The sequence below is a fragment of the Rutidosis leptorrhynchoides genome, chromosome 1, assembly GCF_046630445.1.
Source record: "Rutidosis leptorrhynchoides isolate AG116_Rl617_1_P2 chromosome 1, CSIRO_AGI_Rlap_v1, whole genome shotgun sequence".
NCBI classification, from domain to species: Eukaryota; Viridiplantae; Streptophyta; class Magnoliopsida; order Asterales; family Asteraceae; genus Rutidosis; species Rutidosis leptorrhynchoides.
Genome location: NC_092333.1, coordinates 179,352,275 through 179,371,855, shown reverse-complemented (window position 1 = coordinate 179,371,855; position 19,581 = coordinate 179,352,275). Strand labels below are relative to the sequence as shown.

Sequence of the window (19,581 nt, the reverse complement as noted above, 5' to 3'; positions counted from 1 at the left end):
AAATCACATCGCATGGTTGGTTAATTAATAATTTTGAGTTTTGTTTGTTAGGGTTTAACTATAGTTTTAGGAGGTGGGATTAAGGTTGGAGGTGTAGGTCTCCATACAAGCTTAAGCATGTGTTTGTTTTTAATTTGATAATAAAGTAAAAAGGGGAAAGAGAAGAGGGTTAAAAGACTAAACTACCCTCACGTGCAAGGTACAAGACTTGCATTAACGGATTATTTTAACAGATGTTTGGATAAGGGACCAAGCGTGTTCAAATCTCAAACCACAGGGACCAACGAAGTCAAAAAAAAGTTTAGACCAATCCATGCACTTTTGAGCAAACCACAAGGACCAACAACGCATTTTTGTCTATTAATTAACTTCAATTATCCTAGAAAAAAGGGACCTAATTGTTGTTTAGTTTGGATATACGTGGTAAACGTACCACGTTCTAACAAGCAAAGGCCCAAACACACATAGTTCTACGTACCTAAGCCCAATTCGCAAAATTTACTCTTTCTAGCTCAATTCTAAATTCTAAATCCTTTTAAACCTAATTCAGCAAGTTTTCTTGGGACCCAAGTGTAAGGGCTCTCTAGCCGTCATTAATTAAACTTGATTTCATGGCTTTCGACCTTTAAGTTTTAGATCAACGATTTACTTGAAGAATCGGAATACTTAATTGTACGTATCAAAAAATCGTGCAGAATTTAAGATCAATTATGGGTGTTTTCGTTGATCATTACCTTATTCTTGGATTACAATCTGGAGAAGAAGGATGTAAGGTTTCAATAGAAGAGATTAAAAAAGCATACAAAAAGAAAGCTATTTTATTACATCCTGATAAAAGAGCTAATGATCCTAACGCAGTTGCAGAATTTCAAGAGCTTCAAGCGTCTTATGAAATCCTTAAAGATGAAAAAACTAGAAAACAATTCGATAATCAACTCAAACAACAAAAAGTTCAAACTGTTATAATATATAAATATATATATATAAATGGATAGTCAATTATTGATACACAAAAGTAATATTATTGTATTACCTAAACTTGTGATATTTTTGCTATAAATAGCCATGAATGCAAGCATTAAACTTGCACCATTTCTCACACTTACAAAGTATTTCTTTCTTTCTCTCCATTATCATCTTTGTTCTTACACTTCATTATTAGCATTCTTAATCAAGAATCAAACCACTAAAGGTAGTTATAAGCCTACTAAATTATAACATCAAGAATCAAACCACAAAGGTAGTTATAAGCCTACTGAATTATAACACGTTATCAGCACGATAATCTTAATACTAATTATGGTTGGCTCTGCCACCTAAATGATATATGGTCGGTTATACCACCTGAATAATATATGGTCGACACTGTCGCCTAATTATCATTTATGTTACTAACATTTATATTTCTATTATCTAACATTTATATGGTCGACACTGTCACCTAATTATCATTTATGTTATATAACATTTATTTATGATTGCTTACATATGGTCGACACTGTCGCCTACTTATCATTTATGTTATATTAAATTTATGTTTAATGTTTATATACTTATGAATATAAATTGACTCTAATTTATCATATTGTTTGTTTTAATTTTTGATAATAGAAAATGTCGAATCTGGAAAAGCTTAAATTTACTCCTTTAGAATCAACGGGAAACAACTACATGCCATGGGTTATAAAAGTAAAAATGCATCTTAAATCAATGGGAATTCTTGAAACCATAAATGAAAACAACACTTGTTCTGAAAAAGAACAAGCAACGGCATGTTTCTTTATTCATCAACATATTGATGAATGCTTACAAAATAATTATGTGACTGTAGAAGATCCCCATGTTTTATGGGAAGGTCTCAAAAGCAGATTCAATAATCAAAGAGAAATTTTACTTCCAGCTGCTATGGATCAATGGAGAACATTAAGGTTCCAAGACTTTAAGAAAGTAAATGAATACAGCTCAGCTCTGTATAATACAGTCTCACAACTTAAATTTTGTGGACATGAAATAAGTGATGCAGACATGTTGGAGAAAACTTTCTCCACAATGAATGCTGCCAACATCACAGTGCAAAGAAATTTGAAAATGCTAAAGTTCAACACATATCCTGAACTTAATTCATATCTCTTGGTTGCAAAACAAAATGATGAGCTATTAATGAAAAATCAGCAATCCCGTCCTACTGGTACACTTGCAATCCCTGAAGCAAATACTGCAAATAATTATAAACAGGGACAAGGACGCGGGCAAGGTCGTGGTTATAATAACCATCGCCATCATCATGCCAAAAGCCATAACTATGGTAGAAACCATCCTTATGGTAATGGGAATGGGCGTGGACGTGGCCGTGGTCGTGGCCGTGGTCGTGGCCGTGGCCGTGGTCAAAGAAATAATAATCCACGAAAATATAAATATCAACCACAAAACAAGCCCACTAAACAAGATATTGAAGAAAATTCTTCTAAAAATTCTGAAGAATCTTGTTACAGATGTGGTAGAATGGGCCACTAGGCTAATACTTGTCGAACATCTAAACATCTTGTTAAGATGTATCAGGATTCGCTGAAAGGTAAAGAAAAGGAAGTAAATTTTGTGGATAATATTGATCCAACAGTCACTGAGCAACCATCTGATTTATATGAAGATTTCTTGAATTAAATTAATATGTTTCTTTTATAAATAAAACGATTTAACCTTTGTCATCATGCTTTCTCAAATGTTTCAGTTCTATATGTTTTATCAAATGTTCCAGTTCTATGTTTGATGTTTCAATTCTATGTATGTCAAATGTTTCAGTTTTATCTATTTGTGTGTAATAAACATTCTGTGTAACATTTATATACTTACTGTTTGTTTCTTATATATGAAGTTTAATATGAATTCTGCTGGAACACAACATCAATCAAGTAGTGGAGATCTCTGTATAGCAGATAGTGGTACTACACACACTATACTTAAATCTGAAAATTATTTCATTGATTTGAAACCAACGGAAGGAACTATACATACAATATCAGGTGCTGCTAACTTGATAGAAGGGATAGGAAAGGCAAAATTCATATTACCAAACGGTACAACATTTTTAATTAATAATGCCTTATTCTCTCCTAAGTCAAGCAGAAATTTATTGAGTTTTTCTGACATATACCTTAATGGATATGATTATCAGTCAGTTGATGTGCGGAAACGTAACCTTTATTTATGAACGGATTTGAGTTGTTTTGTTACACGAATTGATTTATTGTATATGTGGTATTTTATTGATTTCAGGTTGATTTCACACATATATATAGGCAACTAGTCCTATCTGTGTAGTTTAGTTTGTTGGTAAATCCGATTCGTTCCACAGGGAGATGGAGTGTTTAATGGTTTTTAATAGTCCTTGATGTCAAACTTAATTAAAGGGGGTTTTGGATTAGGAATTTATAATATAATAGTAACAGAAAATAACTTAAGTAATTTACTAAATAAAATTACAAGATTACAAAAATTAACTTAAAAAGGAACTAAATGAAAATAAACTAATTATGATGCATTAATTATGTTACTAAATGGTAATTAGTAAAATAGTAATCTTTAATGAAACTATATATTTAGAATTTTGTTTTGAGCAATTACAATAGAAACTTATTTAAATTAACTAAAATGCATTTTTAGTAAAACTAATACAAATTAAAAGGAATTTAATTAATTTACTAATTATAAACTAATTACAATTTATAAACCTATAATAAGTAATACTAATTTTAGGGTTAAAACATGTATTTTAAGTATTTTAAATAACTTTAACTAATTAACTTAATTAAAATAACTAAAATAACTAATAACCTAAATATAAATATAATTAAATAACAAAAACCCTAATTTTAACCTAGTTGTACTGTAGCCGCGTTTTAGCCTTACACGATTCGTGTGATGATACACGATTCGTGTACGTGTAAAAATATGTGACAACTTAACTGTTACGAAAATTAAATGTTTTTATGTATTTTTCTAATATTTTAAAATGGTAAATCGTAAATAATAATAATAATACTTTTATAACAAATATAAATAAGATAAATGGGAGTGTTTACTTAATTGTGTCACCCCTAGGTCCATGAATTGTTTTAAGTTTTACGCCCTATTAAAATGTTCTAGTATCAAACTTTACATTTTTCTCTCGAATAAACATAAGGTTACAACTTAACTAAATAAAATCTAATTTTCATCGGATTCTTTTTAGAAAGCTACTATTCCCCAAGTATTTAAATTGAGACCTAGCCTAGTTTTGACCTTCGCCAATACCCAAATTATAACGGTTTCCCTTTTTATAATTTCACTGTCATGTAATTTATTGATATCACCCAAACCACCGAAGTTTATTTCTAAATTGGTGTTAATAAATTATCCATAAATTCGTCTAGATCACTTTTAATATTGAAGCTTAATTTATGTAAATAAAAATAACTTTCGTTATTTAAATTTACTAAATTAAGTGGCAAGGGTTAAATACCTAATTACATAAAAATGGTTCTTTTAACTAGGCTCAATATTAAAAATACTAAAGTTACATTTTTAACTTTTACTAATGGTAACAATCCATTTCACTAGGGGCTCTACATTTAAGCAAACACTAGGGAAATTTAGCTATCCATTACACTAAGGTAGACATAAAAATATAGATATGCAAACATAATAACAACGCTAATTTTAACAGAGTAAACTTACTAAAATATCTTCACTTGCATTAACTTCAAACGGTAGAAAAATTACAATAATAACACCCCTTTCACGCGTACAATAACACCCTTTATCACGAACAATACCCCCTTAATATATGAAACTAATCCTAATAATTGAACTTTGAAACTGAAATGTAAATAATACTGATAATAAAAGTGACAATAGTATGTGTATAGTAATTTTGTGTTGTAATCTCCTGTGTGTAATATATGTGTCTCCCTCTAATCTTCTGAACGTACTCCGTATTTAACATTGATATTGTGAAGTAGTTGTTGAGTCAAAAGTGCTATCCATTAGCTACAGCACTATGAAAAGAATTGTTTTAAAACTTCAAAAGCCAGCCGCCCATATCTGACAAAATGATTAATTCGGCCTAACATTACACGATTCGTGTATGGCTACACTATTCGTGTAAGAACAAATATTCTACACGATTCGTGTAGACCTACACTATTCGTGTAAGAACAAATATTCTACACTATTTGTGTAGACCTACACTATTCGTGTAAGAGTAAAAGCAGTTTTCTTTATTTTTCTTTTTTCGTTTGTTCTTTGATGACCTCGTATTGACGTGTACTGACTTGGCACTTTACATTTGAACTCTTTTCTTCATCTATCTTGTACTTTCATTCGGATAAACGTTTCTTGATATAAATCTGGTTAAAACTATCGTTTTATCGTCGAATCTTCAAATAGCAAGCTCTTATCCACTTTTGTCGTTTTTCTCGTGAAATGCGCATTGAATGTCTTTGTAGATGATAAAAACCTATGAAATATAAGTGATATTGCGTCGAATAATATGTATGTTTAGAGCAATATCAAAATACCCCACACTAGAACGTTGCTTGTCCTCAAGCAATTACATCTTTTAACAGAGTTAGAACATTATATATTTTTCTTTATCGAACATTTAGATCACACAACACACACTACACGAAATGAAACACACGCTATATGAAATATATTACACAACACAGTATTTATTGGATCACACGCACACCACACGAAATGAAATTCTGACAACAGAAACAAACATGAAACTCGTGATTAGGGTTTAAAAATTTGGATCCTTAGGGAAAATTGGACCTTATGAAAACGTTTTATGATTTTATAAAATGTCATGCTAGTTTTTACACTAGACACGTTTTCCGGTTTTAACCTCAAATTCCGGTTGAGGGTAACTGAAAACCGAAGTCTCAGTCGGCGATTAGCAAGCTATTCGCCCCCATGATTGTAGTATCATGGAACTTGAAGCCGAATGTCCAAAAAATGGTTTTACACAAATATAATTCATAAAATAGCATAAGTTTTAGAACAAAATTATATCGTGTCCAAATATCATCGGTGAACCATGAGTTTGCACACCTCAATTTGTTATGGCATATGTATGTTGACCGCGGTCAAACATAGATGCGGTTAATCTTTACGGAGATCATCCATCTGGGGATTAGATTCATTAGTCTTAAAAGCTAATTTGCATTGTGCCCCCCCATTGTACGGGACATATCCTTCTCATGGTTAGGATAAGTCTGACCACCAAAAACCCTGTTTGATGCTGAGGTTAGGTGGATTTCCAGCCGATTTTAGGGATGACTTTTCAAGATTTTTCGTCAACCTACAGCTGTTCTGGACTACATCTTCTAACATAAATTAGCAAGTGTGTCAATTCGGAAGACTTTACTTCCTTACGGGATGGATTTGATTCATCCTCTATTACTCGTGATAATGGAATATTCAGGTTTATACATTCTGTAGCAATGATATCTGCAATAAACTTCAAAGAAACATGTGATAAATGGTTCTTATCATAAGGATTTATAAATTCTTGTTATAAATTTTTTTTTTTTCTTTTTCTAGGTTTTAAACAAATAAACTTATGTATTTTTAATGTATGGAGACAACAATTTCGGTTTTTACACCTGATCTTTAATTGCTCGTAGTTACCTTAAAAATTGATTAGATACATTTGTTTAAAAATTTTCAAATTTTCATAAAAACCAATAACTTATTAGTTCTCGAGAATTTATATATTCCCACCCCACACTTAAGATTATGTAATGCCCTCATTACATAAAATCAGATAATAATGTATAAATTTGAGAGGACAAAAAGTGTAGAGTATTTGGAACTTCCTTTGTTAACCGATTTGGATTTTCAAATTGTTTTACCTATGATCATATCCAATGTTTGTATCACAAAGTAATTTGATGTTTCGTTTCGTCTAATTGCATTTTCGTCTGTACCTGTCAAAACCATGTAAAAAACACACAAAATATGGGGTTTTAATTCAATCGTACAACACATTTTTTTACCCCACACTATATTTTCTTGCTAATATAAAAAATAAAAACATAATAAGTTTCAATACACACCAAAAAATTATGTTATTACAAACTAAAATTTTTTTTTTTTTTTACTTTTTTCATTTTATATTTTTTTATATAACTTATAATCAATTAAATTTAAAATATCTTTTATAAATTTATATTTGTAACGGAAATTCGGTTGTTATACCTGATCTTAATCCGTTTATAAATTTTTAAATTCAATTTATAAAATTCAATTCATTAAAAGTTAAAGTTTTAATATTTTTCGAAAACAAATTTAAAATAAAATAAAAACACTCTATTTTTGTGTTAAAAAGATTAACATTTTTAAATTTTAAAACAAGTATATGAGAAATACAAATAAAAAGGAATTTAAAATAAAAACGAGACACACGAATGGGACTATTTACAATTTGTGAATTTTATTAGCGAGTCGTTCACGCGACTCCACCCTAATTTTAACTAACGTCGGGGTGATAAACATCACCCTTCTTTACTCCAATAGAACCATTACTGCAACCATTCTTACCACTAATTTTTGATAATAACCAAGAGTCCGAAAATCTTGACTCTTCAACCAGTTTTTTCAACTTATATTTCTCAAGTTTTGATAGGTTTGAAATCAATCTCTCTCTCAAATGTTTATCTTTTTTCGACATAGCATTTCTAATCCTACCATATAACTTCTTCATGGTTTTCTCAACAACACTATCATTGGGCGGTTTACTATCTAGTTTCTCCTTATCACCCTCCCCACACTTAGCTTGTTGACTAATGGGTTTGACATTGTCAACAATATTCACTGAAACTATCGGTGTGGGTGGTGGGTTCATACTAAACTCAGTTTGATAGGTTGCACTCTTGCCTCTATCCTTCAAAACTAGTTTTCCTGTTTTCCAATCTGTTAAAGCACATGCAGTTGCTAAGAATGGTCTACCTAAAATAATAGGTACAAACTTATCTTCCTTCATGTCTACAACTACAAAGTCAGCTAGAAACTCAAGTTCACCTGTTTTTACTACTAAGTTTTCAGCAATCCCTATAGGTTTATTAACCGACTGATCAATGAATCTAATGCCTGAATTCGTCGGTTTAAGTTCGCCTAAGTTCAAATGCGAGTAAATGGAATAAGGCATGAGATTTATACTTGCACCCGAGTCAGCTAATGATCTAAGAGTTCTAGAATCATTAAGCTTACAAGGTACTATGAATGGTCCGGGATCACCTAACTTAGGTGGCAATTCATTCTTTTTCACAATAGCAGCACATTCTGCTTCAAGGAACGCGGATGATGCCTGCTCACACACTCCTTCTTTTGCCATCAAATCATTCAAGAATTTCCCATAGTTTGGCATACCTGCAATAACATCAACCAAAGGTACATTTACACAAATATTATCCGTATTTAAAGGCTTACAATGATTCTCCTTTGGTTTTTCGGATAAAAGTGCATGCGGGTATGGAATGGGTTCTTTATAGTCTTCCACTTTAGGTGCTTGCTTCACCGTATCTTTCACTTCTTCCTTGATCACCTTCAAATCATCATCAACCCTAAATTCGGAAGGCTTGGTGGTTTCTATTTTCTGCACTTCTGCATGATTTCCCGACATCAGCCTCATCAAATAATCAGCATACTCGGGAGTTATGTCACCAACTCGGATCTCTTCTTTTTCACATGTTATACTTTTCATACTTTCAACTCGGGTACCATCAATCTCTTGATAAGGAGTGTAATCTGCCATATTGGATAAATCAGAAAATATAAACTCATCACACTCTTCATCATCATCTTCACACCCCTGAGTAAATATAGGACTATGCTCCGGTGTTTTGAAACTTGCTTCATCCTCACAGAAACTATAAATAGCATTCACTTGTGAATATGCTAGAGCTTGAGGATCCTTCTTCTTTAGTATAACCGGAGGATTACTTGCAATTTGTGGTCTCTCTGCTAGTAACTGTGAGATCCTTCCAACATCTCTTTCTAAAATCTGAATCGTGGCTTGTTGATTTCGAATTTGCTGAGTTTGGAGCTCTGCATTTTGCTCATGCTTAACCATAAAATCTCTTAAGAGATCTTCTAAACCAGATTTCCTCTCGGGTTGAGGTTGCATAATTGCTAATGGTTGTGGTTGCATAAGTGCTAGTAGTTGTGGTTGATTATGTTGGAAATTATTTTGATAATTTCGTTGAGGTTGATTTCGGTTATTATAACCTGGTGGCGGATTTCTTTGATTTTGATTTGGGAAATTCCGGTTGTTTTGGTAACCTGGATTTCCTCCTTGATAGTTATTGTTATTTTGATAGTTATTATTATTTGATCCTGAAGGTCCTCCTACTTGATAGCTGTTTATAGGAGGATATTTTCGGTTGTTTGCTTCTATGGCTGGAAAATCGCTAAAGTTCATTTCACCTTTTCGTAAATAACCTAAGAAATTTGCTTGCTCTTCCATTGTACTTTGATCACAATCTCTAGTAAGATGAGGACCTTGGCATAGTTCACATCCTACTCTGATGGCATGCATTTCCTTGGTTACTTTCTCGATTTGACTTGCTTGATTTGCTATTTGAACTTTTAAAGAGGCAATTTCATCATTGCTTTCAATACTAGCAACATTTGATGATCTAGAAAATTCTATTTCTTGATGCCAGTTATGAGAATGGGACGCTAAATCATCAATGATTGTATGAGCGTCTTCAGGTGTTTTCTTCATAACCGAACCTCCGGCTGCAACATCTATATCTTTTCTAGTTGCAACATTGACTCCTTTATAAAATACACAGACTTTTTGGAATGTACTCAACCCGTGTTGAGGACATATTCGAAGCATTTTATTGAATCGAGTCCAAGCTTCATAAAGAGTTTCATTAGGTTTTTGTTTAAAGTGATTTATATCACTTTGTAATTTTGCTGCTTTTGAAGCAGGAAAGAATTCTGACAAAAATTTATCCATCATATCATTCCAGTTTTCAATATAACCTTCTGGTAATGAGTCTAGCCAATCTCTTGCATCATCTTTTAAGGACCATGGAAAGATTTTTAAACATGCAACTTCATCGGTGACATCTTTGATTTTGAAAAGCTTGCAAATGCTTACAAACTTACGAAGATGCTCGTTAGTATCCTCATTTGGGGCTCCACCGAATTGACATGTATTAGTTACCATGTGTAAAAATTGACCTTTTATTTCAAAGCCATCACTCATCGTGGGTTGGATGATTGCGTGGCCTTGACCTTTTCTTGTGGCCTTCATTAATGCTTCCATCGTTTGATTTGTATCAGCCATTTCTTCTTCTTCTTTAATAATCGGCTCTATGATTGGTTGAATTATTGGTTCAGAGTCGGATTCTAAGAAAAGTGACTCTAAATTTTTAGCAAGAGATTCTACTTCTTGAGCTCTTAAGCGTTCGTGGAATTTCCTTTCGGGTTCAGGATGTGAAGGAGTTAATTCAGCGTTGGAGGAACGTAAGTTCATGCATTAATTTCTATTATGAGATCATAACACCAAAAGCTTTTCTAGTGTTACTTACTTGTTTCTTTTTTAGTGTTTTTCGGTGTTTTAAAATTACTAGTACTTCCTATTTCTTTTTGTTGTTTTTGTCCTTTATTAATTCTTTGAGGTTCCGGATTAAGTTTAACGAGTTTAGGATTGAACGGATCATACAATTTGGGAAATTGTACAAAGAATTAAAGGATTTATTCAAAAACTTTGAACTTTCTTGGAAATGAATTTCCTCGAGAGGATCGCATAACATAAAAACAATGATAAAAACCCTTAAACAACAGATTTTCCTTCTGATTTTGCCCACGTTTTGAATAGCCAAAAGATGCAGCAGAGGGGCAGGATCCTTCTATTGACCAATAAAATTGGTGATCCAACAACCCGGTCCATGTACAAATCCAACTACTACTACGAATCAGAAAAATTATCTATTTATTTAACTGCCAGGTCCCCGGCAGCGGCGCCAAAAAGTTGATGTGCGGAAACGTAACCTTTATTTATGAACGGATTTGAGTTGTTTTGTTACACGAATTGATTTATTGTATATGTGGTATTTTATTGATTTCAGGTTGATTTCACACATATATATAGGCAACTAGTCCTATCCGTGTAGTTTAGTTTGTTGGTAAATCCGATTCGTTCCACAGGGAGATGGAGTGTTTAATGGTTTTTAATAGTCCTTGATGTCAAACTTAATTAAAGGGGGTTTTGGATTAGGAATTTATAATATAATAGTAACAGAAAATAACTTAAGTAATTTACTAAATAAAATTACAAGATTACAAAAATTAACTTAAAAAGGAACTAAATGAAAATAAACTAATTATGATGCATTAATTATGTTACTAAATGGTAATTAGTAAAATAGTAATCTTTAATGAAACTATATATTTAGAATTTTGTTTTGAGCAATTACAATAGAAACTTATTTAAATTAACTAAAATGCATTTTTAGTAAAACTAATACAAATTAAAAGGAATTTAATTAATTTACTAATTATAAACTAATTACAATTTATAAACCTATAATAAGTAATACTAATTTTAGGGTTAAAACATGTATTTTAAGTATTTTAAATAACTTTAACTAATTAACTTAATTAAAATAACTAAAATAACTAATAACCTAAATATAAATATAATTAAATAACAAAAACCCTAATTTTAACCTAGCTGTACTGTAGCCGCGTTTTAGCCTTACACGATTCGTGTGATGATACACGATTCGTGTACGTGTAAAAATATGTGACAACTTAACTGTTACGAAAATTAAATGTTTTTATGTATTTTTCTAATATTTTAAAATGGTAAATCGTAAATAATAATAATAATACTTTTATAACAAATATAAATAAGATAAATGGGAGTGTTTACTTAATTGTGTCACCCCTAGGTCCATGGATTGTTTTAAGTTTTACGCCCTATTAAAATGTTCTAGTATCAAACTTTACATTTTTCTCTCGAATAAACATAAGGTTACAACTTAACTAAATAAAATCTAATTTTCATCGGATTCTTTTTAGAAAGCTACTATTCCCCAAGTATTTAAATTGAGACCTAGCCTAGTTTTGACCTTCGCCAATACCCAAATTATAACGGTTTCCCTTTTTATAATTTCACTGTCATGTAATTTATTGATATCACCCAAACCACCGAAGTTTATTTCTAAATTGGTGTTAATAAATTATCCATAAATTCGTCTAGATCACTTTTAATGTTGAAGCTTAATTTATGTAAATAAAAATAACTTTCGTTATTTAAATTTACTAAATTAAGTGGCAAGGGTTAAATACCTAATTACATAAAAATGGTTCTTTTAACTAGGCTCAATATTAAAAATACTAAAGTTACATTTTTAACTTTTACTAATGGTAACAATCCATTTCACTAGGGGCTCTACATTTAAGCAAACACTAGGGAAATTTAGCTATCCATTACACTAAGGTAGACATAAAAATATAGATATGCAAACATAATAACAACGCTAATTTTAACAGAATAAACTTACTAAAATATCTTCACTTGCATTAACTTCAAACGGTAGAAAAATTACAATAATAACACCCCTTTCACGCGTACAATAACACCCTTTATCACGAACAATACCCCCTTAATATATGAAACTAATCCTAATAATTGAACTTTGAAACTGAAATGTAAATAATACTGATAATAAAAGTGACAATAGTATGTGTATAGTAATTTTGTGTTGTAATCTCCTGTGTGTAATATATGTGTCTCCCTCTAATCTTCTGAACGTACTCCGTATTTAACATTGATATTGTGAAGTAGTTGTTGAGTCAAAAGTGCTATCCATTTGCTACAGCACTATGAAAAGAATTGTTTTAAAACTTCAAAAGCCAGCCGCCCATGTCTGACAAAATGATTAATTCGGCCTAACATTACACGATTCGTGTATGGCTACACTATTCGTGTAAGAACAAATATTCTACACGATTCGTGTAGACCTACACTATTCGTGTAAGAACAAATATTCTACACTATTCGTGTAGACCTACACTATTCGTGTAAGAGTAAAAGCAGTTTTCTTTATTTTTCTTTTTTCGTTTGTTCTTTGATGACCTCGTATTGACGTGTACTGACTTGGCACTTTACATTTGAACTCTCTTCTTCATCTATCTTGTACTTTCATTCGGATAAACGTTTCTTGATATAAATCTGGTTAAAACTATCGTTTTATCGTCGAATCTTCAAATAGCAAGCTCTTATCCACTTTTGTCGTTTTTCTCGTGAAATGCGCATTGAATGTCTTTGTAGATGATAAAAACCTATGAAATATAAGTGATATTGCGTCGAATAATATGTATGTTTAGAGCAATATCAGTCAGTAACGGCAGAAAATGAGAAATATTTAAGTATCACTAACAAGAATCACGTGATTGAAAAACTGCCAAGACTTAATTCTGGATTACATTATACACATATAAATGTACCAGAAGCACATATGGTGATTAAAGAAAAGTATATTGATCCTGGTGTATTTAATTTATGGCATAACAGATTGGGCCATCCAGGATCAACAATGATGAAAAGAATTATTGAATGTACACATGGACATCCACTGAAGGATAGAAAAATCCTTCATGATACAATGGTTCCATGTATATCTTACTCTCTTGGAAAATTGATAACTAGACCCTCACCACTTAAGGTTGAGAAAGAATCACCAATGTTTCTTGAAAGAATTCAAGGTGATATTTGTGGACCAATTCATCCACCATGTGGACCATTTAGATATTTCATGGTCCTAATAGACGCATCTAGTAAATGGTCTCATGTTTGTCTGTTATCAAGCCGTAATGTGGCATTTGCAAAATTTCTTGCCAAAATTATTAAATTGAGATCACATTTTTCTGATTACATCATTAAAAAAGTGAGACTTGATAATGCTGGTGAGTTTACATCTCAAGCATTTAATGACTATTGCATGTCTATAGGAATTGTTGTCGAACATTCTGTTGCTCATGTGCATACACAAAATGGTTTAGCCGAGTCACTGATTAAACGTTTACAGTTAATCGCTAGACCATTGATAATGAGAACAAAACTCCCTGTATCTATATGGGGTCATGCAATTTTACATGCTGCTGCATTGATTCGCATCAGACCAAGTGCAAGTCATAAATATTCCCCCCTACAACTTGCTTTTGGTCAAGAGCCAAATATTTCCCACCTTAGAACATTTGGTTGTGCAGTATATGTTCCAATTGTGCCACCACAACGTACAAAAATGGGTCCTCAAAGGAGGTTGGGAATATATGTTGGATATGAAACATCTTCAATCATAAGGTATATTGAACCTATGACAGGTGATGTTTTTACAGCACGTTTTGCTGATTGTCATTTTAATGAAACATTGTTTCCTAGATTAGGGGGAGAAATAAAAAAAATAAAGAAAATGATGTTTCATGGTGTGAACCTCAATTAAAGTATCTTGATCCTCGCAAAAAAAATGCGAGATAGAAGTTCAAAAGATAATGCATGCACAAGAACTTGCAAATCAATTGCCTGATGCATTCACAGATACAAAAAGGGTGACTAAATCATATATACCAGCAGTTAATACTCCAGCTCGAGTTGAGATTCCAAATCGAAAAACTGATAATGTGGTCACTCAAGAATCTATGCCACGTCTGAAACGTGGAAGACCAGTTGGTTCCAAAGATAAAAATCCTCGAAAAAGAAAATTAGCTGATAATAAGGTAAAAGAAAGTGTTCAAGAAGAACCACAAATCAGTACTCCTACTGCAGAGGAGATTGATGATGTCAATACAGAAATTGCAATCAATTATGCACATTCAAAAATATTATGGAACCGAAATGAAATGAAAAATCTTGATGAGAAATTTTCATTTAATATTGCATATGACATCATGAATAATGATGATGATCCAGAACCAACATCTATGGTTGAATGTCAAAATAGACATGATTGGGCTCAATGGAAAGAAGCTATACGAGCTGAATTAGAATCACTCAATAAAAGAAAAGTTTTCGGATCCATCATTCTCACTCCAAAAGATGTGAAACCTGTAGACAGATGGATTTTTGTCCGAAAAAGAAATGAGAAAAATGAAGTTACAAGGTATAAAGCTAGACTTGTAGCTCAAGGTTTTTCTCAAAGACCGGGAATTGATTATGAAGAAACTTATTCCCCTGTTATGGATGCAATTACTTTTAGATACTTAATCAGCCTGGCAGTTTCTAAAAATTTAGAAATGCATCTCATGGATGTTGTGACTGCTTATCTATATGGATCACTTGATAGTGATATATATATGAAGATACCTGAAGGATATAAGGTACCAGAAGCATCAAATGCAAAACCCAAAGAAATGTATTCGATTAAATTACAAAGATCTTTATATGGGTTAAAACAATCGGGACGTATGTGGTATAACCGATTAAGTGATTACTTGATAAGCAAAGGGTATACAAATAACCTTACTTGTCCTTGTGTTTTCATTAAGAAAACAACATCCGGATATGTGATCATAGCTGTTTATGTTGATGATCTTAACATCATAGGTACAAATAAAGAGATCCATGAAGCCATTCAACTTCTAAAGAAATAATTTGAAATGAAAGATCTCAGAAAAACCAAGTATTGTCTTGGTTTACAAATTGAGCATATGCCTAATGGTTTACTTGTACATCAAACAACATATACTGAAAAGATTTTGAAACGTTTCAATATGGACAAGGCAAAACCATTAAGTACTCCTATGGTTGTTAGATCACTCAATGTTGAAACTGATCCATTTCGTCCATGTGAAGATCATGAAGATATTCTTGGACCACAAGTACCATATCTTAGTGCAATTGGAGCTCTTATGTATCTTACAAATTGTACAACCTGACATTTCTTTTGCAGTTAATTTGTTGGCAAGGTTCAGCTCTGCTACTACCAAAAGACACTGGAATGGGATCAAACACATATTTCGATACCTTCGAGGAACTACTGATTTAGGATTATTTTATTCTAACGAATCAAAACAAGATTTGGTTGGTTATGCTGATGCAGGTTATTTATCTGATCCACATAAAGCTAAATCTCAAACTGGATATGTATTCCTAAATGGAGGTACTGCAATATCATGGCGTTCTAAAAAACAAACACTTGTTGCTACATCATCAAATCATGCCGAAGTGATTGCATTACATGAAGCTACTCGGGAATGTTTTTGGTTGAGATCAATGACACAAATCATTACTGATTCTTGTGGACTAGAACGCGATAAAAGTCCAACAATTATCTATGAAGATAATGCAGCTTGTATAGCACAGATGAAAGAAGGGTATATCAAAAGTGACCGAACCAAACACATACCTCCTAGATTCTTCTCATACACTCAAAATCTCATTAAGGACAGTGAGATTGAAATGAGATATGTTCAATCCAGCAAAAACTCTGCTGATCTTTTCACGAAAGCACTTCCAACTGCTATTTTCAGAACACACGTTCATAACATTGGCATGAGACATGTTCAAAAGATGTAACAACTGAAGCGATGTCTACTTGAGGGGGAGTCAACTCCATGCTGCACTCTTTTTCCCTTAGCTAAAGTTTTTTCCCACTGGGTTTTCTTTAGTAAGGTTTTTAACGAGGCAGTAACTTACAGTTGATCTTCAACAAACAAAATTGCTATCCAAGGGGGAGTGTTATAATATATAAATATATATATATATATATATATATATATATATATATATATATATATATATATATATATATATATATATATAAATGGATAGTCAATTATTGATACACAAAAGTAATATTATTGTATTACCTAAACTTGTGATATTTTTGCTATAAATAGCCATGAATGCAAGCATTAAACTTGCACCATTTCTCACACTTACAAAGTATTTCTTTCTTTCTCTCCATTATCATCTTTGTTCTTACACTTCATTATTAGCATTCTTAATCAAGAATCAAACCACTAAAGGTAGTTATAAGCCTACTGAATTATAACATCAAGAATCAAACCACTAAAGGTAGTTATAAGCCTACTGAATTATAACACAAACAAATATTTATGATTGGTTTAATGAGATGTTCTTTACTACGTTTAAATCTAAAAGAAGAAGATATAGGGTGTGTTTGGTAGAGGAGCTTATGGGAGCTTATGAAAGCTTATAGGAGCTTGAGCTTATGATTTTAATAAGCTCCAAGTAATATGTTTTGTTTGATAGACATAAAAAATAGAGCTTATGAAAATCACAAGCTCTAGAAAAATAAGCGAGCTTATGATTTTAATAAGCTCAAAGGAATAAGTTTTGTTTGATAGACATAAAAAATAGAGCTTATGAAAATCACAAGCTCTAGAAAAATAAGCTACTTCTAGTAGCTTATGAAAAAAAGTTGAGCTTATGAATTACAAAATAAGCTCCAGCTAGTTTACCAAACACTTATAAAAAATAATAAGCTCCAGCTTCTAACTTTAAAAATAAGCTCCAGCTCCAGCTCTAGTCCATAAGCACCAGCTCCAGCTATAAGCTTCAGCTGCAGCTAATTTCATCCATACACACCCATAAAGAAAGTAAAATTAAAGAAAGAAAGCGTAAAAAGTATGAGGCAGCTAAGCGCGCCGAAAAAGTTAGGGTCGAAGAAGATAGAATAAATGACATACTTGAAGAAGAATTTGGTGGCGCTCGTCCTACTAAAACGGTTTCTACTATTTTTTATGATTTTGTTTTATTAATAAGATTAAAATTCGTTGAAGGAAAAGTGCGCAGTGCGGTGTGATTGATAAGGAGAAGATGGTTAGGGTTTGGTGGGCGAAAGTTGGTTGCGATTATAGTGTAGAAAATTTGAGGGATGTGTTTGATAAATTCGGTGAGGTTGAAAATGTGATTATGAGTTGTAAGAATGAAAGATCAGCGCTTGTTGTGATGGCTACGAAAGAAGCAGTTATTGCTGCTTGTCGTTTTGTGTGTGGAGATGGTTCGAATCCTTTGTTAGTTTTTCCTCTTCAAGGATATTGAACAACAACGTGACAGTATTGTCGTATTGTGTTGGTTGCTGCTTGAAATCAAGTATTCAATACGTGGTACTAAAATGTATGATTTCTGCACTAAAACTATTTATATGGTTGAATATTTACTGATTTAGGCCTTAGATATATTTGTTTGCTTTTTTTCTAAGTATGAAAATTTTTATTTGTGTATTTATCTGTCTCTGCCTGTCAGCAGATCTTGACCTCTACCGGATCCATTTATAAGACCCAACAGGTCAAAACAGGACCCGTTGCTTTTAGCATTCTGTCAAATAACCCTGTCAAGTAGTATCTCTACAGTAGTGATCATTAAGTGGATTGTTTACTGGCTATTATATATATGGAAGACTCATAATGTAATACAAATATTATCTGATGCATTAAGGTTTCTTTATCCGGAAATTGGTTAATTATAATTTGTCTTGGTTGATGATGATGATGATGATGATGATGATGATGATGCATATTACATATACAGAATGTGTTATAGTGATGTCTTGCTTGGTGACCTCTTGGGTTTCATGCCTTAAATTTGTATTTTTTGGAGTGTATATATATCTTTTCGATTTTGCTCTGACCTACAATTTTTGCAGATATGATGCTGAAGGTAAAACACTCATACTATTGGGGTGATTTGTTTGCTGGAGATTCTAATGCGGTATCATTATCGATCAACCACAATTCAGTTCAGGTACGTATATGCACAATTTGTTTTATAGTATACGTGCAACAACTCAACAAGCATGGTCACATCCAGTGGCGGAAGCAAGATTTTTCTTCACCGGGGCCGAAATTTATTTTTTAAACAGTAGCAACTTTTTTGGACAACATACGGAGTTTTTGTGACAAAAATTGGAGGTTTTTGGATAAAATTTGAAGGTTTGTGGGCAAAATTTGAAGGTTTTGGAACAAAATTTGAAGAATCGTGAGCAAATCTTGAAAATTTTGAGGCAAAATATGTAGTTTTTGAGGTAAATGGCTTTTGGGTTTGGGGCAAATGGCTTTTGAATTTGGGGCAAAATAAAAAAATCCATATTTTTACACTAAAATTTCGGAATCGACTAGCGCACCCCCCCGGTTCCTCTTTAAATTCGCTCCTGGTCACATCGGATATTGAGACGTGCAAGGTATACTTTGAACCTATAATCCAAAGGTGCCCATAAAATATAACCCAACACTACAAGTTTTAAATTAAAAGAAATAAATAATAATGCACGAGGTGAGTTATAAGTACTAGGATCAACATAATAAGTTGGTTTTTTATATACAGAAGTATTACTAAAAAAATGTCCTAAGTAATCAAAATAACAGGTGCGAAACGTAATTCTAAATAGTTGCTTTTGTGCCATTAGGAACTGTAAATAAGATTTCAACAACTACAACTTTGAGAAACTTCTTCCAGATGCCAGTGTAACCAGATTTGTCAACAATACCCTTTATGCGCACTAGGAAAACAATCCATCTTTTTCGAAAAGTTTAAAATATCAACACATCTCATTG

General features: G+C 32.2%; 1 protein-coding gene across 1 annotated transcript; it reads left to right on the top strand.

Moving 5' to 3' along the window:
• The first annotated feature begins 710 nt into the window (after positions 1 to 710).
• On the top strand, positions 711 to 18,070 carry LOC139892275 (uncharacterized). Its single transcript, XM_071875321.1, has 2 exons — positions 711 to 883; positions 17,809 to 18,070. Exons 1-2 carry the CDS (start codon positions 711 to 713, stop codon positions 18,068 to 18,070), a joined length of 435 nt encoding a protein of 144 aa, XP_071731422.1.
• The last annotated feature ends 1,511 nt before the right edge of the window (positions 18,071 to 19,581 follow it).